Source organism: Chaetomium globosum, genomic scaffold (assembly GCF_000143365.1).
Source record: "Chaetomium globosum CBS 148.51 scaffold_4 genomic scaffold, whole genome shotgun sequence".
NCBI lineage: Eukaryota > Fungi > Ascomycota > Sordariomycetes > Sordariales > Chaetomiaceae > Chaetomium > Chaetomium globosum.
In genome coordinates this window covers 1,176,668-1,197,797 of record NT_165979.1, presented here as the reverse complement: position 1 = coordinate 1,197,797, position 21,130 = coordinate 1,176,668, and the positions used below count along the sequence as shown (strand labels likewise).

At 55.3% G+C, this 21,130-nt stretch overlaps 7 protein-coding genes across 7 annotated transcripts; 2 read left to right on the top strand and 5 right to left on the bottom strand.

Moving 5' to 3' along the window:
• Window positions 1–270: 270 nt before the first annotated feature.
• On the bottom strand, window positions 271–1,410 carry CHGG_04079 (uncharacterized protein; the record flags this gene model as incomplete). Its single annotated transcript, XM_001223292.1, has 1 exon — window positions 271–1,410. One exon carries the CDS (start codon window positions 1,408–1,410, stop codon window positions 271–273), a length of 1,140 nt encoding a protein of 379 aa, XP_001223293.1.
• A 1,786-nt stretch (window positions 1,411–3,196) lies between these two features.
• On the bottom strand, window positions 3,197–5,784 carry CHGG_04078 (uncharacterized protein; the record flags this gene model as incomplete). The annotated part of the gene is made up of 5 exons (XM_001223291.1): window positions 3,197–3,745; window positions 3,889–4,120; window positions 4,202–4,706; window positions 4,787–5,517; window positions 5,597–5,784. 5 exons carry the CDS (start codon window positions 5,782–5,784, stop codon window positions 3,197–3,199), a joined length of 2,205 nt encoding a protein of 734 aa, XP_001223292.1.
• Window positions 5,785–6,955: 1,171 nt separating this feature from the next.
• CHGG_04077 (uncharacterized protein) lies at window positions 6,956–8,671 on the bottom strand (the record flags this gene model as incomplete). Its single annotated transcript, XM_001223290.1, has 3 exons — window positions 6,956–7,590; window positions 7,668–7,792; window positions 8,529–8,671. 3 exons carry the CDS (start codon window positions 8,669–8,671, stop codon window positions 6,956–6,958), a joined length of 903 nt encoding a protein of 300 aa, XP_001223291.1.
• Window positions 8,672–9,687: 1,016 nt separating this feature from the next.
• On the bottom strand, window positions 9,688–12,360 carry CHGG_04076 (uncharacterized protein; the record flags this gene model as incomplete). The annotated part of the gene is made up of 2 exons (XM_001223289.1): window positions 9,688–9,768; window positions 9,946–12,360. The coding sequence occupies 2 exons, from the start codon at window positions 12,358–12,360 to the stop codon at window positions 9,688–9,690; spliced, it is 2,496 nt and encodes an 831-aa protein (XP_001223290.1).
• Window positions 12,361–13,322: 962 nt separating this feature from the next.
• CHGG_04075 (uncharacterized protein) lies at window positions 13,323–13,915 on the bottom strand (the record flags this gene model as incomplete). The annotated part of the gene is made up of 2 exons (XM_001223288.1): window positions 13,323–13,673; window positions 13,760–13,915. 2 exons carry the CDS (start codon window positions 13,913–13,915, stop codon window positions 13,323–13,325), a joined length of 507 nt encoding a protein of 168 aa, XP_001223289.1.
• A 586-nt stretch (window positions 13,916–14,501) lies between these two features.
• Window positions 14,502–16,519, top strand: CHGG_04074 (uncharacterized protein; the record flags this gene model as incomplete). Its single annotated transcript, XM_001223287.1, has 4 exons — window positions 14,502–14,512; window positions 14,632–15,237; window positions 15,326–15,975; window positions 16,038–16,519. The coding sequence occupies 4 exons, from the start codon at window positions 14,502–14,504 to the stop codon at window positions 16,517–16,519; spliced, it is 1,749 nt and encodes a 582-aa protein (XP_001223288.1).
• A 1,157-nt stretch (window positions 16,520–17,676) lies between these two features.
• CHGG_04073 (uncharacterized protein) lies at window positions 17,677–20,444 on the top strand (the record flags this gene model as incomplete). The annotated part of the gene is made up of 5 exons (XM_001223286.1): window positions 17,677–17,712; window positions 18,276–18,644; window positions 18,819–19,244; window positions 19,312–19,572; window positions 19,728–20,444. The coding sequence occupies 5 exons, from the start codon at window positions 17,677–17,679 to the stop codon at window positions 20,442–20,444; spliced, it is 1,809 nt and encodes a 602-aa protein (XP_001223287.1).
• Between the last annotated feature and the right edge of the window lie 686 nt (window positions 20,445–21,130).

Below are 21,130 nucleotides of genomic sequence, written 5' to 3'. Positions count from 1 at the left end.
GATGTAAACATTAACCCCTGGGATCAAACCACACGCGGTTCAGTCAGTGGATGCGGTGATGAGATTATTATGGGGTATTATTATCATGGGATGTGAGAGAGAACTAAAATAAGCTGAAGAAATACACATAATAGGACAAGGTAAACACTGAAAAACAACCCCTGGACGCCTCTATCCTTAACACTAACACATCGTATCCCCCTACTCCACGCCATGCTTAAACCACCAACACAAACCCCCTCCCATCCCCACAAAATAAACCCCCCTCCCCTACTGATACCTCCCCACAGGCATCTCCACCGCCCCAAGCGGCGGCTGAAAATACCCCGGCGGCGGCGACATATCGCCCTCCCCCCGAATCACCACTTGCCGCGGATGCGCCGCGTACGGCCCACCCCCTCCATGGTCCTGCCCCGGCGCCTCCACCAGCGGCGACGCCGGCGACACGAGCCGATCCGCGCCCATCTCGACCCGCATATGCCCCTCGGTCGGCGCCTCCACCCGCCCGTGGCCCGGCGCCATCTCCATCACCCCGCCCGTGTAGTAGTGCTTGGTGTCCTCCATGCCTGGCGATCCTGCTCGTAGCGCTGAGTAGGAGGGGGCGTATGAGCCGTTGCCGAGGGGGTTGCCGGGGCCGACGCCGCCTGGATGGCTGTGTCGTCGTCGTCGCCGCCAGATGAAGATGGCGGCTGCGAGCGTGAGGAGGAACAGCGCGGCTGCGCCGATGGCGATGCCGACGATGGCGCCTGTGGAGAGGGCGGGTTCGGAGATGGTGGGGGCGTTGGGGTCGGCGGCGGATGTTGGGTTGAGGGTGGTGGTTGTCGGGGCGGAGGTGGTGGCGCTACTGCTGAGGGTGGATGTTTCTGGCCGGTCGGAAGCCTTCCAGGCGAGCTGGATCATGGGCGCGTACAGGTTCATGGTGGTGACCGCCGCGTTGGGGAGCGTCGTGAAGCCAAAGTTGTTGCTGGCGCCGTTCTCGCAGGAGACCGTCGGTAGCTCGGTGGACTTGGCGCGCATGAGACACGTCTGGCCTCGGAGGTTATCACATTTGAAGCCCTCCGGGCAGCAGCCGACAAACGTCTCTTCGGCTTCCATTCGGAATTGATGTTTCCATTGGGATGTCACGCCCTCGACCGCCGAGCAGGCCGATGTGTATCCTGCCGGGCATTCCAACCCAGGGGAGTAGAACCCCCACCCGTACAACGGTAGCTTGGTCGGTTCGGGCACCCCCTCGGTGGTTGTCGGCCAGCAGCTCGTGTTGTCCTCTTCCCCTCCCCCTCCGCAGGTCTGACCCCACCAGGCGACGTCGCATGTTTTGCACCATCCAACGGCGATGGTGCATGGTGCTGGAGGCGTGAAGACGGTGGTGAGGGGGCCGAGAATAGTCCGCTCTCTGTCAGTGAATGCCATGCTTCGTAGCCACTCAGGGGTTACATGCAAGGACGGCGACGTGACAAGACTGGAAGATCCGAGAACTGGGCATCCTTTGGGGACAGCTCCCGCCTTTTCATGGGACGACACGCATTACCAGGCAGCCCTGAAGCCTGACAACGTTTTTCTTCGCCTGGGCACCCCTGGCCGCGTCTGGGGCGCTTGGCTCCCGCCCATTTTCCAGCTAGGTTGAGTTCGGACTGGACGTCGGGGCTCGCATGCAGCTGAGCCTTGGCACATGGATTCAGGGGCCCCTTGCAAACGTGCCGCTTGGTCTCTCGTCTGTCGTGATTTGCCAGTTAACCGCCCTCGACCTTCCTCTGTGGTTGGGATCGCGGCTGTGCGACGCGATCTCGGTCGACTGCCACGTTTGGGGAAAATCGGGATCAGGATCGAGGTATTTTCGCTAGGCATCGAAGCCCTTCTCACGCAACACCGAGAACTTTCAACAGAAGACAGAATTGGGCAAAATTCAGCCACAGGAGCCGTCCTTAGCCGCCAGTGCTGTGCAACTCGAACCCGGCCCCCCTGTCCCCTCCTCCCCGACCCACTCAAGCTTCGCGAGCAAACAGCCCAGGCGCTCCCACGCCAGGGAACCTCGTCGATGGCGAACAACGTCCGGGAAGCCGGGTGACGGTGGACCACGGCATGGTATCACTCGTGGTTATCATGGGTCAGGAAACGAATGTCCTTTGGGTCGAGATTCGAGAAGAACGGCCCCGAATCGTTGACGGAAGCCATATCCGGCACGCTGACGTGAGATTATCGGTTTCGGGATCAGCCCTAACCGACCCTGCCAAGCAACTAACCAAGACAAAGTCGCTTGTTCGTCTCGTGGGTGTACATAATTCAGCATTGTCCCGAACGGGAAGACATGAGGGCAAGAGGTTAGCTCAAGCCAGCTCTTTTTGTTGTTCCGCGTTTGAGGTTTCAAGAGATTTCGAGGTCAAGGCCTTGCTGCTCTGGCGGGAGCCGGGAGGAGTCAAGCTGGATTCAATATCTTGCTGTTAGAAGCTCAGTGGTTCACTTCTCAGATACTTGATAACTACAGATGTCCCTACCAAAAGTCTTTGCTCACCGCCCATTAAACTGTTAGTGGTTATGGGCCTTTTTCTGCCAAGCAGAACTAGTAGGATTTGGAAAGCGGTCAGCAAAGACTTTTGGTAGGGACTTCCGTACATGTATCACACATCCACCATCCAATCCTGTCCTACTTCTTGGGAGTGCACTCTTGCTTATGGCGCTTCCAGTCCGCCCGCTGGCATGGCCGGCCACAGTACTTGACGCCCAGGCACTTGCCACAGCTGTTCAGATCGTTGCCGTCTTTTGTCTTTCCGTCCCGCAGTTCCGACACGCAGAAACGGAAACACTATCCTTTTTCTCTTGCTCCTCCCGCGCCGACGCCGTCTTCCCAAAGTCAGGAATCACATCCTCGGCCAGCACGCTCGCAAACAGCGCCGGGATGGCCGCCTGGACACAATGCGGCCTGAACATCTCCCACGCGTGTGCACATCCGCCCCGCAATCATCCGGAAACACCCCCTTCCCACACCCACAATCCACCTCCTTCCCCGGCTCCACCGACACCGGCGCCCTCCACACGCCCTCCGCCGCATGATAATACTCACACCCCTCCCTATTCGCCCACATCCCCTCCAGGCAGAGGTCCACCCATGCCGGCAGCACCTCCCTCCACAACCTCATCTCCTCCACCTCCACCACAACCGGCACCACCTTCCCCGCACGCCACGCCCACCAACCGGCCCTCATACCCGCCCAACCGCCTGAACACGGGCTCCGTCACAACCAGCACCGCACAATCCAGCACCACGCCACCCCGCGCCACATCCCACCGCACCGCCGACACAAACACCATGATATCGCCCCCCGCCGCCGGCGACAGCGCCGCCCGATTGCGCAGCACAAAGAGCCGCTCGCTCTTCCCCGCCCCCCCCTCCTCCCCCTCCACCACCACCCCCCTGACTCCCGCGCACCTGCGCCGGCACCACCACCGACACCGGCCCCAGCGGCACGCCCGTTGCCCGGAAGAGCAGCTCGCAGAGCGTCACCTTGAGCAAGACGCGGGCGCGCGCCTCGCGGGTCGGCGTGGACGGGAGATGGTCGGATGCGGGTGGGGTGGGCCGCTGGCGGACGTCGCGCGGGGTGAAGCGCTGGACGGTGTGGACGTGCATGAAGCGGAGGAGGTCGAGGTTGATGATGGGGCTGATGGTGGGGGTGGTGGGGAGGAGGAGGAGGCGGGGGTGGGTGGAGAGGGTGGTGTAGGGGGTGGTGTAGCAGATGAGGGTGAGGGGGGGCTGGGGTTGGGGTTGGTGGTGATAGGGGATGGGGGAAAGTAGAGCGGGGCGGTAAAGGTTGGGGAGGGATGGGCGGCAGGGTCGGACATGATGGTGGCGTGGAGTTCGATGTAGCTGGAAGTGCGCGCGATGAGGGTTTTGACCGTGTCGGCGAGGACCGGGAACGGGAAGGTGACGGTGAAGGGGGTTGTGCCAACCGTGACGGTGAAGACGCACGGAGAGGCCGGGGTGGTTTGGACGGTGGCACCGTTAGTGAGGGCAGCGCGCAGGTTGCCGGAGAGGAGGTTGGTGCGGACGGAGAGAAACGTGACCCTCGAGGTTGAGTGGTCGGTGCAGGCCGTCGTGGTTGTGGCGATGCCCGAGTTGCTCTGAACTCTGAGCGGTGAAGGTGTCCTCTGCAAAACCCGGGATCACCCATCGCCTTTGCTAGGGTTGGGAAGTTCCCTGGTGATGTACACATTGCCAGTGTCTCCGATTGTCGTCTTGAACAAGCTCATGTCACGCGCCACGCTCTTGAGTTGCTGAAAGAGGAGCGGGGCGGTAGTAGGAGTGGCCTGGATGCCCAAGTAGATACCCGTGGGTTGTGGCTCGAAGAGGATGATGTCGGATGGAACCCTGAAGGTGACAAACAAGGGAGAATTCCCATGCCAGACCTGTAGGTCTTCCTTGATGTTGACTGCGAAGGAGTTGGTGAAGCGCGACCCGTTGGTGGGGAGTGTACCGAATCCGAGTTGCAACGCCACAAAGGTGTACTCAAAAGGCAAAGGGTTTCCTGAGACCTCCACATCGTGACTTGCAAGGGGGTTGTTCCTACAATGTGAGCGGGGGGGTCTGTCAAGGGTCGAAGTGTCGACCGTGGCACCTTCAGCGTGATGCAAACGGATGGCGGCATGTTCTTCCACCCTGCCAGAATGGGGCTGGGCCTTGGGTCGGTTGCACGGCGGTGGCCGAAGCTCTTCATCTGGTCAAGTGAATAAAGACCCAGGAGATGCATGTATAGGAACACTTCTGGCAAGGATTCCTTCCCAATTATCAAGCGACGGTCGGACATGATGAGCGCGAATAGTTTCTTCATGGCGCTGTCCCAGTCCGTCACGACGCGCCCCTTGACCAGCGCGACTAAAGCTGAGAAGCCCGGGCGGGTGTTCCGGATGGTTGAAGCGTACTCGAGCCACTCAGAGCTGGCCTTACCAAACATGGTGTGCACCTGCTCGACCGGAAACATGCCGACATAAATCCTGTAAAGGAGCGCCGCAAGTTCTTCGGCATCGATGTGCAGAGGGTCCCATCCTGCCCCTTGACTCAATGGCGGGCGCTTCCATGTAATCCTCGTGTGCATCGGCTCATTGTGGCTGTTTTCCAGCTTAAAGTACGGGGTCACGAAGGCACCAAGTAATTGGCCATCGCCCCCAGACGAAGAGGCGGTATTTGTCAAATACTCGATAGGAAGCAGGCCTACGAGCAAAGAGGCTGTCGCGAGATGGCCCCCAACGAGGTTGTCGAGGTGTTCTTGAGGGGAATTGGCGCCATGTTGAATGAGGGTATCTGTGTAAAGGCTGGATGAGGCATCACCGTCAAGAAGCGGCGAGGTGGCAGCGAAGAGGTTCAGCCCGCGGAGGCGATCCAGGAGATCGGAGGTATCGATTACGTTGAAGGAAACCGGGGCGTTGCCGTTGACCCCATAGTCATCCTGGACAAGCGCGAGCGGTTCCATCGTCTCATGGCGACTCCGGTAATGGAAAGCGGTCGTAGCTGGACCGGTAACATCGATGCTGAAGAGTGTAGCAGAAGAGCAATGCGTCTCCGGAAAAGAAGCGGAGGGTCAAGTCGTCCTGTGCCCGCCTCCTGAACGTGTTGCTCCAGTTGGCGAACTCCCCCTTGGCGGCTGCCACGACGTCTTTCGCTTTTGCCTGCCCCGAGCGACGCTGAGGAAAGGAGGCGTCGGACGCAAAGGGCACATATGCCGCAGACAGGTGGCATCCAAACAAGGGGTCCGCACTGTGGTGGAGTTTGACGGTGGCGTCTGCCGACACAAACATGGGGTTCGCGAAGGTGGTTTGCGACAGAGTCTTAGAATCCAGATGGAGGCTGCCGTGTCGCCAGAAGTGGTGGTGACGGTGATCCAAGTCCACCATAGTGATTGTGCCAGCAGACAAGGAAGATCGGACGCCCATCGTCGAGAACCTGTTCTCGCTGCCTCCCACACGCTTGCGGGCATCGCCGCGGAGATGTAGAAAGTCAAGGCTTCAGCGACACGGCGGAGGGTGCCCTCGTCACAAAACCGAATCAGCTTGCCGTATTCACCTGCACGCCAGGCATCGAGCGTGGAGGCCAAAGCGCGTAGCTTTTTTGACGTGGCCTAGCAGCCGGTCATGGCAGGCTTGGTCGAGGAATGCATGGTAAAAGATGTTCCAGTTGTCGCTGCTTTTCTGACCGTCCGGGTCGTCGAGGATGAGGGTGAAGAGGATGATGTTTCGAGCTGGTGGCATGTTGTTAGAGGTGATCTACAGCGGTTCAAGCCAAAAAGGATTTCTAACCTAGGATTGTGGTCTCAACGTCGCAGCAAGTGATGTCCATTGAGCGGGGAACTGGTTCTCATTAGCATTGCGACATTCCGTGTTATCCAGGGGTAGCCTACCATCGCAGTGCGTGGTGAACAAGATGCTGCGGGGTCGCCGCATCCGAGCAGCAGCATGTTGGCCTTCTTCTCGGGTGGAAGTCCCTGGGTAAGGCACACCGCGGGCGTGTTACCCATGGGATAAAAGTCGAACCACAGCTTGGCATGGGCCGGAGTCAGCATGGTGATGGTAGCTTTGGAGTTGCTTTAGTTGTTTGTGATCAAGGGTATCGTTGGATGAGTCGAGTTCGTTGGATGAGTCGAGTTCGTTGGATGAGTCGAGTTCGTTGGATGAGTCGAGTTCGTTGGATGAGTCGAGTTCGTTGGATGAGTCGGGTCGGGAATGGTTGGGAATGGAATCAAAGGCCCGGGAATGGAATCAAAGGCCCAAGAAGGAAGCTTGGACCCCAAAGCACATCACCTCGCCAGCACTTGAGAGCAGGTGTACAACCTCATGACCGCGAGTCAAGGCCGGGCCAAAGCACACAGACACGGGACCGAGCTTGGCCAGTAAAACTTGAAGAAAGCGTTTGTTGTTTCGCCGGGGGTTGAGGGCTGCCGCAAAACACGGAAAAGCTACAGGTTCCCTACGCCTAGGCCCTCTCGACCACTTTCCAAATGGCACCGCCCACTCTCACTTCGTCATCAAGTGTAGTCTCATGGGCGAGATGCGTCGCAATCTCGATCGGCAGCTCTTGGTCCCCAATCCGGACCTGTGTCACCCACCACTGCTGCGCGGTATCCCACTTCAGCCTTTCCACGGTGATGTTGTCACCGTCCCGGGCAAATGCCTGACAGTATTGCCCCAATCGGACTACAAGCCCCCGTTTGACTCTTTTTCCTGGTCCCTCACTGCCGCTCCCCGTCACGCTTTCCATCTGCAATGCGAGGCAAGTAACCTGCCCGTCCCCACCGCCAGGTGCAGGCACCGTCTCGATTGGGTCGGACCGCCATACCTCCTCATAATCCGTCTCCACGCCGGTGGCCGGGTTCAGCATCCGGCCCGTTTCCAGGGTCAGGCTGGCATCGGAGGGGTCGTCAAACATGTCGCCCTCATCCACAACGCCGTCGCAATCTGCCGCCCGTGAGTCGATCCAGTGAGCCCATTGGCCGTGCCTAATCTCTTTCCCTGGTTCTCCATTCGACGGGATTACGGATGATGACGAGGTGCCAGCGATGGCCCAATCCAAACGGGATAGCGGGAGTGTGACGTGGTCTGGCAGGACGGCTATGAGCATATTGCGTGCCTGTTTCTTCATCGGGACGCGGAGGGCAGTGATGAGACAAGGAAACCCGCAGACTCACCACTGGCACTGGCCGAGGAGTCAGATTTCAGAATACGAAGATCGACAAACCGACGGCTGGGTGTTGTCAAGACGATGGTTGATGTGGGCTCGCTGGCCTCGTCTGGCAACCAGCGGATGGATTCTCTGATGGAGATGTCACACATTGGGATGCACGGTAGAAAAATGACTGGGAAAGACAAATGAATGTTTGAACTGAAACGGGGGGTGCGGGGAAGTACCTAACGGGGAATCGAATGCATCGCCGGGTGTGGATTTACACTAGGATAACCCTAACCCCTCCCCTATTCTACCCGAACCCCTTGAGCTCCGACTCTGCACTCAGGAGATGTGAAAACATCGGGGCATAACCGGGGCTTTGATGTTGCTGAGTAAAACGGGAATGGATTGGAAGCAATGTGAAAGAAATGGAAGTTACGAATTTCTGATTGATGTAGTTGTGTGTTTAGGGGTCAACGGGACAGGAGACACGCGGAATCATCAGGAGTATATTCCGATATTGCACTCTCGCGCTCATGGCTGTGGCGTGTCCGCCATTGGGGCTCTGTTTTTCGTGAGCTGGGTGAGCTTGGAGTGAGTGTCTCATCCCGTGTAACACGCCTCGGCACTTTTGGGAGTTGAGGGCATCACAGCCACTCTCAAGACGTTCATTACCATCGGCAGATTGATGCAGGCTGACGGCAAGGCTCTTAAGCCCTTGCCCATTCATGTCGAGGCAGGATGGGGCATCGGTATCAGGCTCTCTGCTCCCATGCGCGTCTCATTTCAGCTCACTCGATTTCTCCTTTTTCCTCTGACCTTGCACCCACCTACTCCCCAAGCAATACATGAACGCAGATTTACCAACGTATTGCCGACAGACCTCCGGTTGCGTCCTCTTGTACCGGTAATGGCAGATCCGCTCTCCGTCGCCGGCTTGACGGCGGGCATGGTTTCGCTGGGCTTACAGGTCTGCGGCGGCATCACATCGTACCTCGACGCCTTGAAATGCGGCGAGCAAGACATCGCTTCCACAAGACAGCAGACCGACCGCCTCGACAAGGCACTGCAAGCCGTCGAAGCGTCACTTCCCCAACCCCAACAGGAACACCAGGCGCCAACAGCTGCGGTGCATGGCTGTCTCGACTCTTGCAGCCAGGAGTTCAAGGCCCTGCAAACTCTGATGGCCCAGCTCGCTGGGCCAGACCAGACTCCGTCCGGAGGGAGAAAATATCCAAGCTTTGGGCAAAAGGTTGCGCTATCCGTTCAACCGGCCGGGGATCGAGCAGCTGGAAATGAGGCTGCGCAACACCAATGCGACGCTTCAATTGGCTTTACAGACCCTCGGAATGTACGTAGGTTCCGCCCTTTCAGCGCACCATGCAGTGATTAATAATAAGACACCAGATCCATGACCGCGACCAATTCTGGAACTTGGTTCGGTCGTTAGCCGGGCGCGCCGTGGTGTGCTGTTGCCGGCCCCGCAGGCGACGCAACAATTTCGCCTGGAGTTCGCTCGTCTTTTCCGTCGAGACGACTGTACCGGAGCATTATCCCGGCTGCCCACTCGGTCAGGCGGCAGGCATAAACCGAAGCCAAATGCTCAGTCTTAGGTACACCGGACTGTGGCGTATACTAAACTCAGCTGTTCAGCTGTCGTTTGGAATGACAAGAGGCGCAGGCGGTTGGAGCATTAGCCCGAGCTTCACATACTACCCTACCGTGGACGCCGAAACGGCACCGGTATTTCGGATTTTGACTTTGTTGAAGAATGCAATGCAAGCCATTTCCTATGAAGATCCGGGTCCCCAAACACCGGCACGGCTTGAAGAGTTGGTGGCACTAGCATTGGTAAAACTAGTCACCTGATTTCAAACTAGAAAGGCATCTCCTCTCGCTGCCGACCCAGAGAACCGATCTTTGGTTCACTATGCGGCTGAAATGGTGAGTCCTAAGCTCCCGGCTCATGACCTCTGGATAGTGCACTAACTCGTGCAACCACACGTGGTCTTAGTTCCCAGCAGCGTTCCGAACAAATCAAATTAAATCAGGCCCGAATTTGATTTGATTTGAGAGCCCAGGGTAAAAGTTGATTTGAGTTTGAGTTTGATTTGAATAACTAACTACAATCAAATCTATTCAAATTATTAAAATACAAAGTGACATCCTGCTATCCCGATCTCCAGTCAGTCCCAACTACGGTTTGACAGCCAATACTTCAGACAAACGAGCACCTCAACTGTCTGGTCCATCAATCGACACCTCTGTGTCGATATGGTCAACTTCGATTGGCTGAATACTCTTTCAATCTCACAAGAAGTGGCGGGTATGGAGAGGATATCGAATGCCATTTTTGCCAGCTTTGGCAATGAAGTCTGGTGCCGGCGCCACCATTCCAGAGGATCCTCCACAGGTAACAACGGCATAGAAAAGTACTCAAGAAGCTCATCCTTTAGGAGGGGGTCTTCAGGCTTGTCGTAGAAGTCTTCGTCGATGAGGTAATTCGGCCGAGTCTGGATAGTCCGCCGGGGGGCTGGAGAGCCGTGCTTGTTGTAATCTTCGTCAAAGAACTTCTTGAAGCCTTGAATCACACGCTGAGCGTGTTCTTCGGAGAGCTGCTTCTCAATCCATCGCTTCTTGAGGCCAGGGTGCAGGATCATCGCTGCCCAGTAAGCAGGCGAGTCCTCTAGAGTGGCGATGTATTTGTCAATCTTGTAGATGGCAACAGCAAGACTGGCCCTTAACGCACGAAGGTTTTGCCGGTCGGAAAAATCAGCTGAATTGTAGTTTCCCGTAGTTTCTGCGTCGTCTGCGCCGTCTACGCCGTCTCTGTATCTCGCAGGCTCACGTCGCTGCCGTTGTGGTCGGTCAGAGAAGATCTCTGACTGAGTGTTCGGCGGCGCGATCGGCTGTAACGCCGGTAGCTGATGGCCCACAAAGATTGAGGTACCAGCGAAGTCAGGGCCGTCCATCGTAGCATTCGCGATGTTGTCGATGTAAATACTCCGCTGCCGGCGAAAGTGATCGAGTAGGTAGTGCAAAGATGCTGCTACCTCAGCGATTCGAGGCGCCCTATCCTTAAATCTTTTTGTGAGGCGAAAGACCGGCTCAAGTACGTCAACGGCGATACCGAGGAAAGACCAGTCATCGTCTCTGAGAAGATATTCTTCAGGGAGGCGCTTCTTTGGGTCCCTCTCGTTGACCATCCTCCTCTGGAAAATCTCAACCGGATCTTTGAGTTGCAACGCCCTCTTTGCAGACTCGAAAAACGAATTCCATCTAGTATCATTATCCTGCTTCACCATCAAGCCGCCAAACTCACGAGTGTCCCATAGAACCTGGCCGAATTCGAGAAGCTCATCTTCTGTAAGCTCTCCGCGTGTGAACTGAAGAAACTGCTCCCTTCGTTGTGCGCCTCTTCTAATCCACCCCATCAAGTCGTGAAGCTTCTGAATGGGGCCCGATTGACGCCAATGCTCGAGGAAGTCGTTCTCTTCTTGAAGGAATTTGCGCTCTTCTGATCCAGGAGGGAGCTTCTTGATAGCCTCCTTAAACGTACCGCCGAGGAAGCCGGTCGCGCTCAGGTTTAGTCCGTGATTGACGCAGCGAATTCGTCGTTGGCGGGCAAGGTCGGAGATCGAGTTGTCTTCAGGAAAAAGGGCCTGAAATAGCTCTCGTACGGCCGAATCACCCGAATCCGCGTTATCAGCGGTTAGGTAACCGACAGTCTCGGAAAGAGCAAAATCCTCAATTACGCCCTCTAGGACGAGACCAAGATTTTCACCTCCGTGGCTCCCAAATATGCGTTTCAACGCCAGGAGGCGAAACTGCAGCTGTTGTGATTGATCGACGAAGTGGACGGTGATGCCAAGGAGAGCGTATTGGTTTGGAGAGGTCCAGAGATCAAATGTCAGGTGTTTCTTGTATGGAGACCTCGCAAGCTCGGCTCTCAGGAGCTCTTTCTCAGCCTCGAACTCGGCCTTCATCCACGCCCTGACGGTGTCGCCGCTATGAGGCAGGACCTCCTGTAGAAGATCCTTATCCATTAGGCAGAGGAGCTGGCGAAAAAGAGGGTGTTCGATGCCGGAGAACGGAATATTTGCGCTAGCTAGCCATCTGAGCAACGTATTCCTAAAGAGCTGCCCTGTTGTTTTGGACACAAGTGTTCTCCTCAGACTCTCTTCTAGAGTCTTCTGACGGCGAGGACTAGGCTCCGAATCGCCAGCTTCACTGCCTCCTCCAGAGCTCCCGATACTGATCAGCAAACCGTGGTCCTTCTGAAGGTGTAGTTTGACAGTCGTTGTAGCGCCATTGGTAGTGGCATATAGCGAAGTTCTGCCCTCTTGCATACAGGGATCGCAAAGCCAGTACTCTCCAAGGCTGCTGTCGTCCCTGTCGAGCTTAACGTATCTCTCGCCGTACTCATCCACCTTTGACCACCTCTTTCGCTTCTTGTATAGCCACTTTGTATTGATATATGGCTTGTTTTGTATCCAAATCTTCGGCAACTGACTGTCTTCGGTGGGAAGGTTTGCTTCGTCGACAATCTCGAGTTGGTCCTTTACGCTTCGAGTTCGTCGCAGGATGGAAAGCGCGTCGCGGCCGGCGTGTGATAAGTTCATAAACGATCCAGAAGTCTGACTAACCGACTGGCTAGGCGTCAGGCTCGATGCCGACGAGGAATCATCAAAGGAGCGGTCGTCGAGGTTGGTCATCCTAATGATGTTGGCGCTGGGTATATGCAAGCTGTTGGCAAGAAATCTCAAGTCACCTTTTGGCCAGTTGTTGTTCGATAACTAAGTGGGTCTGTCTTACTAATGACGTTGCTCAAACTCGGTAAAATCAAATCAAATCAAATATACAGGTCAACGAATTTGATTTGATTTGAATAATTTGATTTGTTCGGAACGCATTCCGGCGAGACTGACTCCCTGCTGTGTTGAAGTTCTAGACCTTGTCGAAGATCAGTAGCAACTGACAGATCCCTCGGCCCAAACTTGGAAGCTCTCTAGAGGTGTAGAATTTCATGATTGGTAATAATAGTAGACTCAGTCCACAACTCAATGCTGTATTAATCCGAGACTTCCGCTGCTAGGGTTCTAGTCCCAAGTGGTGCCTCCGAAGGAGGGTTCGGTAGTGTGTTTGTCCCCTCATCGTTATCATTACGTGGATGGGTACGCAGCTATGAGCCGTGGCGAATCATCAGTGTGAAATCGAAGCCTTAACCTGGTAACCAAGAAAGGGTCGTGTTCATCTCGCCCCCGGGCACTATGCCCTATGCAGCTCCAAATACCGCCAAGACAAGAGCCCCTGGTTCCACTATCGTGAAAGTTCGCCGAAAAGCGTTCCTTTCCGGAGAAAGCCACACCGGCTCAGCGGCTTCACGAGGAGGTTCCCCCTTCCACAGATTTGTAAGACAGAATAGAACAGTTATGAGAGCACGCATCTAGGCTTTAACTGCAGTGGTATTTGTCAGCACCGACTTGATAAACCCACCCTGAACACCTGGGATCACCAAAGTTTGAATTTTTTAATATGCTTCCTTCGCATTCTCTGCTTTGGGAATCGGGTTCATAAAGGCCCTCGGCAGTATATATTACCCCCCGACCTCTCATCCTTTATCATACTTTCCTGTAGACTGAGTATTCTTTCTTAAGAAGTTTCAAGAATATCACGACTAGCACACCATCCACCACTTGACGATGGACGACTGCCACCCTCGCGGCGAGCTACCTAATCGTCCCCTGAACGAGGCGAGAGGGACACCAGAGGAACAAGCGACAACCGCCGAGGCACATCTCCCACCAACCCAACCTAGATTGGTGCTTTCTGGTGTACCAAGCATGCCCACAGTCGTGGAACATCCACCTTCGGTCGCCGTCACCGCACCCCCGGATGGCGGCTGGGCGGCTTGGATGCCTGGTAAGAACCACCCGGAAGACAATCCCCAACAGGTCTCTAACACTCCTCCTCCACAATTATCGCCGGATTCCTCTGCATAATGAACACATGGTTTGACCTCCCCACACTTCCCACACAAACGCAAAACCTAAATCCCATTAACCCCTGAAATCCAGGGGCCTCGTAATCTCCTTCGGCGTCTTCCAAACCTACCACGTATCCCACCTGCACCGCGCCCCCTCCGAAATCTCCTGGATCGGCTCCATCTCCGTCTTCCTCCTCTTCTTCGGCGGCGTCGTCAGCGGCCGCCTCACCGACGCCGGCTACTTCCGGAGCACCATCACCACGGGCTTCGCTAACTGCAGGCATTTCTCCCACAACCTCACCGCAACTTCACAATGGTAGTGGCGAAGTGCAGGAGTGCTGTGGCAGAGCGTCGGAGGCACACAATTGGGCTCTCTCTCTCAAAGCCGTTTTCAGGGCGGGGGCTGGGGGTCAAACGCAAACCTCTTCTTTCAGTGGCTGCGATCATTGTTCGGAGTTTCTCATTTGCACACAATTTCGACACACTGCCAGTCCACCGTAATTCCCAAGTGCAACGAAGACAACTCAGAGGCGCGCATAGTCTATGGACGCGATGGATTCAGCGCAGAGTCAAGAAGGGGAACCTGCTGATCCTCTCACGAAGAGTCATGGAGATGCGAGGGTCTCGAACGTCTCCCACAAGCATGGCAGGCCCCTACGGTCCCGACTAGCCTGGGAAGACCTAAGATCAACGATTACTTCATTGTTTTGGGACGAGGGGAAGGGACTGTCAGAGGTGATGAGAATTATGAATGTGGACCACGGATTCGAGGCATCGTATGCTCACAATCTTTGCTTGCCACACTGTTTTGGTGGTTTTCGTGGTTGACTTGTGTCCCTGGGAAAAAGCGTACAAGAGGCAGTTTAAGATATGGGGTCTCGGTACGTTCGTCAGTTCCGCCACGATGGCTGCTATCTCCGGTATAAGACAAAGGCGTCCCGTTGAGCAGTCTAAGGAAACTAAATTCAGAATCCGCGGCCGGCCTATCTCAACAAAACAGATTAGACAATGGGATCGCCGAAGTGGGAGGACGTTGGAACGCGGAAAGTGTCGCTACACCGTTTGATGTGACGTACTGTACCGATTCTGAGGAGGATGCCTCGAACAGTTTCCATGGTCGTGACATCGCAGAACCAGATAGGAACATCGAGGGAGAACACCGGGAATCATTCGACCCTCCAGTTCCGGAGCAGCCGTATCAGAAGAAAACCGACGCAACTGTAGGACTTGTTGGATCGCACACCGCAGCCGGAAACTCCATGGATTCAGGTTACGGTTCGGCCGTCGCCCTTGCAGGGCAGAAGGACGACACGCATCACCAAGATACTGGCTTAGAGTCTGACTTGACTGACATCAAGGAATGGGATAAGAGAACGATGTACTCTGATGAAGGTAGCATCAGCGGGGCTGACGTGACCATCTACAAGGTTGAGCTTGCTGACAACTTGGTTGCCAAAGTTCACGAGCTTGGGGCAGGAGGCGAGAGCTTGGATCGCATGGTGGGGGTCTTACCATCGCTCCTGAAAGCGCTCGCCTTGAAGCTTGGCCAGCCTGGGTCGAGCAAGTCCCAGAGAGATGTGATGTATTTCCTTCACAAATATCGACAGTGAGTGCCTCTACATGTATTAGTTCCTACGGTGCAAGCCGGAATATTCAAGCTTGATCCGCCAGGCCTCGCAGCTAACACCGTGTAGCGACTTGACTCACATGTTTAAGGAAGCCATGTTGGAGCAGGTCGAAAACAACACTGTGTTAGAAAGACAGATCGAACGGGTCGACAATGAGGTTATCTCATTACAGATTAAGAGATGGCTCGCAAGTCTGGACACCCAGGAATTTGACGATGCGGTGCCAACACACAAGCAAACGGCCAGTCTCGGTGACGATGTTTTGACCCTTCCCGACGATAAGGAGCTCATCCTTCCAGATAGGCGTGGGTATCGTGAGGTGATTTTCGACTCTGAAGCCTACAATGCTCTTGCGATACGTCTGGCGTCTGAGGCCTTCCTGACCCCCCTCTCGGACTTGGATGCCATGAGAGTGATCCGGTCGAAGGTCTTGACTACCGTTCCAATCGAAAAATATATCAGTCGCCATGAAGAGTCAACGTTACTCACAATGACAATAGTTGTCAGATGGGAACCGATCGCCTTTCTCAGAGATCAATACCGGGACTCTGAGGATTTTACGGAGCTTCTAGAACGGGTCATAACTTTGACCGGATCGGCAAGCAATGCCCAAGCCTTGCCGTGTTCTGAATATGTTGCTCAAACATGGCCTACGGCTGGCCCTCATATTCTAGCTGCGGTATCCGGGGCCGTGCAAAAACGAGCAACGGTAGCGAGTATGTGTCTTCGGCACACCCGTATTGTTGAAGATCCTTTCGTGGCTAACAAACCGTGCTAGAAATTCTCCCGGACGGATCGGAAATTGAGGCGGAGGATTCATACGGCCATTTCCGCTTGATTGCTAAGGGCACCGCGGACTTCATCGCCAATGCTACGGAAGTCATGGCCTGGCTTGGGGCCGCCTTGCGGTCTTCTGGCGACGGGATCATGAAGTACTGCACACCGCAAATATTGAATTGCGAAAGTGTTGGGAGAAGTACTGACTATTATTGTGTGATTGACTTCACTATGGGCCCGCACGTCAAAACAGACGTCGGTGGCGGGTGCTGCTGGCACAACATGTTCTGCGATCCAGTTATCGTCAAAGGCTTCCCCATTCGAAATCGGCCACGCGAGAATACGGGGTTGGAGATACCACTCGATATGGCCGCGAGCCTGATGGACGCAAAGAGGTTGCATTCCTTCGGGGGGCAGTTCCATCTCAAGGGGTTTTCAGCGATGCTCACGCCAACCGAGATCTCTGATGGTCTCGCCTTTTGAATGCATACTAGTGGTGGTCAACTACCTAGGGTGTATTCGCTGTTCGGAGAGACTTCGTCTCCCACTCTTTTGTTCCAACGGTCTTGATCAGATACTATCTTCACTCTTCCACTACCCTTCTCCCGCCAACCCACAAATATCACCAAGACTCGAACATCATGGATTCCACAAACACGAACCCCACAAACAGCGGCCCCCCCCCCCCCCCGCCCCAGCCATATCCCAAGCGCTGCTTGACAGCGCACCCGCAAACCAGAGCTGGACCCTCACCGGCCAACCAATCGTCGACGGCAAATACCTCGACCCGTTGACGGGCGAGATCAAGATGCATACGAGCCCATCCAAGGGCGGACCGCCATCCATATCTGTCTATTGGCAGAACAGGCTCGACACGGGACGCGGGGACCAGTTCCATGTCATCTCCAAGACGGTCGCGCGCGCAGGGGACCTCAACGAGTACATCATCCGGGTCGGTGACCTCCTCCGCACCGGCGCCTGCAAGCTGGATGCACTGAATGCGACCCGGTACAACGTCTACCTCGTCGTCGCCTCAGAGCTCCCGCACGACGGGTTTCGTGATGCTCTGCTCGAGCATGGACTTCTGTAGAGAGGCACCTGTAGGTAGTTTTGTTTGGGCTGGTTGGGAGTGCCCATCAGGGAGCAATAAACATCTAGTTTCGACTTGTTGTGTTCACAGTGACGGAAAAACAAGGACTAAGTGCATCTGTCACCCTACCCCATTTTCTCGGAAGAGTCGTGGTGATAGTTCTGGATGCGGTTAACCTCATGGCCCCCATCCCTTGGCATGCGCGGTGGAGAGGGTCCAGGGGGGCGGCAGCCCCCTGGTACATCTGTAGAAGCTTATGAAATTTGATAATAGTTGATGCGGTTGACGACAACGTAGTTGAACGCGATTGACGTAGTTGGACTTGAACGTAGTTGACGCAGCTGACGCAGTTGAATTTGGACGTAGTTGTCGCAGTTGTCGCAGTTGGCGCAGTTGAACGTAGTCAACGTAGTCGACGCAGCTCAGCTTCAACGCGATTGAAGCTCAAGCAGTTGACGTAGTATATAACCACCAGACTCTGATCTTCCACCGCCCGACGGGGCACTGCGGACGCGCAGTTGGGGACCCCCGGTATCGCAACGGTATAACAATGCCTGTTGCTAAAATAGATAGTGACCTTGTGACTGTAACTCTCTAACCTGGGTAGATACTCTCAAGATCAAGAGGCCAGTCCCATACTCAAGACTGCGATACCCCCCTAAGTTCTCAAGAAGCCGACTACCACGACCGAGAAGCCGACAAGTCTCAAGAGATTACAAGTTCGAATCAAGATACTAACCCTCTATAAAAATTGGCCTCTCGATCGACAAGGACGTAGGCGCAGCCGCCATTGTAAGATGACTGTTAACCACCCCTCAAAGACGTTCCCCCTTAACTGGGCCGGAGCATGAGGGACAGGGGTGGCAGTTGCAGTGGCACCGGCGGCCGAACCTTTTTGACTTTTGAGCCTCTATAACTATCTGTTTGTCTTGGTCGCAAAGAGAGTCGCAAATATAGTCGCAGAGAGAGCCGCAAAGAGAGTCGCAGAGAGAGCCGCAATTGAACTACAAACAGAGGCACAAACAGAGGCGCGATTGAACTACCTAATTGAACTGCGAATGCGGCTTCCGTCCGGTGTATCGTACTTGCCTTTTGCAAGGCTTTTTGTGCGTGGGGTGCTAAAATCGCCCACAAATTGACCGAACAAAGTTCCGCGATGCTCATGGCGAAGAGCAGGACGTGTGTCGCCTTTGTACGGCTCAATTCGACCCAGCATCGTCAGTTACCAGTCTCAGCTCTCTCGGCTCTCTACCGGATATGCTATCGTCCAGCAACCCGTTCAGTACGCCCACTACACCGTCGCAGATGCCACCTCTCCGCCGGGGGCCGATTGGACGCCGGGGCTCTGTTCAGTCAGCGGCATCCTCTCCATCTCAGTCTCAGAGTCAACTTCAACTTCCAGCGGTAGAGCCTGTCCCCGACCAGGTCTTTGATGGGGACCTATCGGCCGACGCTATCACGATGGAAGATAGGGTCCGGCTGCAGAAGTTCAATGCCGAGATGGCCAAGGAGGCTATGGTCGAATGCACTCTGTGTAAACAGAAGTGGTTTGACGTGAAGTTACAGGGAGAGATCTGCACTGGCTGTATAAGTCGTGATAGGACGAGGCGCCCAGAAGAGCCGCTGTTTTATTCGGCCGACAACGATCTTGACTTCGGCGATGTCCCCCCTGACTGACCACCGCTCTCCCAGATTGAGGAGCAGCTCATTGCGCGCGTCCATGTCCATGTGGAGGTCTTCCTCTACCGGGGCCAACAATACAAATACCGCGGGCATGTTGTTAATTTCCTCCGCGATGTCGGCGAAGCCTACAACCAGTTACCACGGCTACCTCGGGAGCTGGATGTCATCGTCTTGCGGCCTGCCAACTTCGCCCAGCAGGACCATGTTATACGTCAGTTCCGTCGTCGCTTTTTTGTCAAACAGAGCAACATTCGTCAGTGGCTAGCCTTCCTCAAGGCGAACCACCCTGCTTACCGCGACATCGTCATCAGCGAGGAGAGGCTGAGCCAACTTCCGGAGGATGGTGGTAGTGTGATGGACGAGTTCCCAGTCGAGGATGTTGATCCTGTTGACATCGAGGATGTGGTCGCTGAAGCCAACGACGAGTCTCACTTGGTTGACGAAGCCGCCGTACCCAATATCGTTGCTGAGGAGGCCAATCTTGATCAGCTCCGGAGAACAGATCAACGCTCAGCAACAGTCTCAGCACCCCGGACAACCGCCTACTCAGCCTTACATTGAGATGGGCGAGATTCGCCGGACACCGTTGAATGAGTTCAACCGGTCCCAACCCCTGTTGTCGTGGGCTTTTCCCACACTCTTTCCCTATGGTCGAGCCGAGTTCGTTGCGCCCCGGGTGCGGTCCATCACTTATAGAGAGTATCTCTACCATGCGATGCGGAATCGAGACAGACGTTTCGCCCGGCATCCGCGCTTCCGTTTCGTAGCATTCAATACTCTGATGCGGTCGACCGTCAATGCGAAGAGTTCCTATTTCGTTCGACACACCCACCAAACCCAGGTGGATCTCGACGAGCTACGGGCAGCGTTTGATTCCAATCCCCTGAGGCGCAACGTCTTCTTAATTCCATTGTCAAGCACGCGGATACCCTCCGTGGTACTCGGGCTTACTGGACTGGCAAGGGCCATCAGCTCACTGCCCACGTCTATGCCCTGGGGATGCCGGCGATGTTCATGACTTTCAGCCCGGCTGATTTGCACTGGGATAGCCTTGCGCGACATATGCCGCGTTACGACGAGTGGAAGCAGGGCACTGAACGGGCGCGGCAGCATATCTCCTGGCAGAACCTCCAGGACAACCCACACATTGCGGCTTACCACTTCTTCAAGCGGTACAACGCTTTTAGAGACTACGTATTGATCCCCAAGTTTGGCATCGTCGACTATTGGGGCCGCTTCGAGTGGCAGGCCCGTGGTAGCTCTCACCATCACGGGTTATACTGGTGTGCTGGCAGTGTCCAGCCCGACTTGGAGGATGATGAAGGGCGGACTGAGTTTGCCCGCCGCTGGGGTTTCTCTATCACGGCGATGAACCCCGAACCGAACAGGGTGATGATGCAAGGGAAGGCGAACGTATTGATCATTGAGTTGTTTGAGCACGAACAGCCAACCTTTGATACCCTGTCCAGGATCGTCAACAGGGTCCAGCGGCACGCTTACAGCGAGGCATACTGTCTACGCCGAAAGAAGCTACCTGGTGGTGTTCTTTCTATCGAACCGGTTTGTCGGTTCTACTTCCCTCGTAGGCACCACGAAGAGGCCTACGTCACCCGTGACATGAACCCGGCCTACTGAATGTTTGACGGCGCCCGGAACGATTCGCGTCTTAACGGTTACAACCGTACTATTACTCTTGGCTGGCTTGCCAACACCGACATCAACCCCTGTATCAGCGTTGGATGGACGGGCAGAACATATTGGGACGGACAGTATAGGTACCACCTTGGGATTGTTAGGAAACGGCCAACACCAACACAGTTTTGCCCCACAACCCACCGCCACAACTACAGGATATAGGAGCAGCGACGACGCCAGTGAGGTAATTAAGCCGACAAGTTCACGTCATTATCATGGCTGATTCACCGCCAAATACGGCGCCCGCAGCCCGCCAGCCTAAAGAGTCGTCACCAGCAACCCCTGTTTCCCCGGTGGCGGTGTCACCGACCTCCTGGCGTCTCATGGCATCAAGCGATATGGCGCTTGGCAATAATCATCCGTCGACCAGTCACTGGCCCAAGTCGCGATGGACAGCCTGCAGCTCGAAGAGAGATTGGGACAAGAGGAAGCACTTGAGATACCAGAATTGCTACTCAAGAGAATGCTGTCCATCAAATCGGTCATTTCAACTGTCTCTTCACTTGCTAAGAGACAACAGGCCGCGGTTGGGACCAAGTCGATGTCTCGTGAGATCGGCACTGGCTTTATAATTAGGCAGAGCTTTTGGGTACCCCAGAACCGTGTTTGTTTACAAGGCTCCCGTC